Source organism: Penaeus monodon, chromosome 21, assembly GCF_015228065.2.
Source record: "Penaeus monodon isolate SGIC_2016 chromosome 21, NSTDA_Pmon_1, whole genome shotgun sequence".
Taxonomy (NCBI): domain Eukaryota; kingdom Metazoa; phylum Arthropoda; class Malacostraca; order Decapoda; family Penaeidae; genus Penaeus; species Penaeus monodon.
This window is the reverse complement of record NC_051406.1, coordinates 45,621,124-45,621,532: the sequence shown is the minus strand read 5'-3', so window position 1 is coordinate 45,621,532 and position 409 is coordinate 45,621,124. Positions and strand designations below refer to the sequence as shown.

At 48.7% G+C, this 409-nt stretch overlaps 1 protein-coding gene across 1 annotated transcript in view; it reads right to left on the bottom strand.

Moving 5' to 3' along the window:
- Positions 1-409, bottom strand: part of LOC119586688 (pre-mRNA-processing factor 39-like) — a gene marked incomplete in the record, with an annotated part of 65,208 nt that overhangs the window by 50,296 nt on the left and 14,503 nt on the right. Inside the window, 1 exon segment of the mRNA XM_037935420.1 lies at positions 8-163. Within this exon segment, the coding sequence (XP_037791348.1) occupies positions 8-163 (156 nt within the window).

Below are 409 nucleotides of genomic sequence, written 5' to 3'. Positions count from 1 at the left end.
TACCTACCGCTGGGCGAGGGCGGCGCAGAGAGGGCGGCGGGCGACGCGTCCACGTCCGAGGCGAAAATGGCGTCGTCTCGGGGGATACGAGCCGCGCGCGTTTCCTGCTCGCTTTGCACCCTCCTCTCCCTGCTCGTGTGCAACATGTCCGGGGGAGGTTGTGCTTAATGGCGATTTGGATAATTTCACTTCTGTCTATGAAGTAAGATCAATCTATCGAAATTCCAGAAGAATAATTTCTTTAAGCCCCGATCTCCTTTCAACGTGTGAGGCAATCAATGTTACTTCGTAGTAACCAAACTGTACAAAGTAACACGTGTGATCGAATTTAATTTTCTGATTTAGGTACTAAGGTCTAATTGCAAAAATGTGATGTGTCCGATTTCATGGTTGAATTTCGAATACCTCG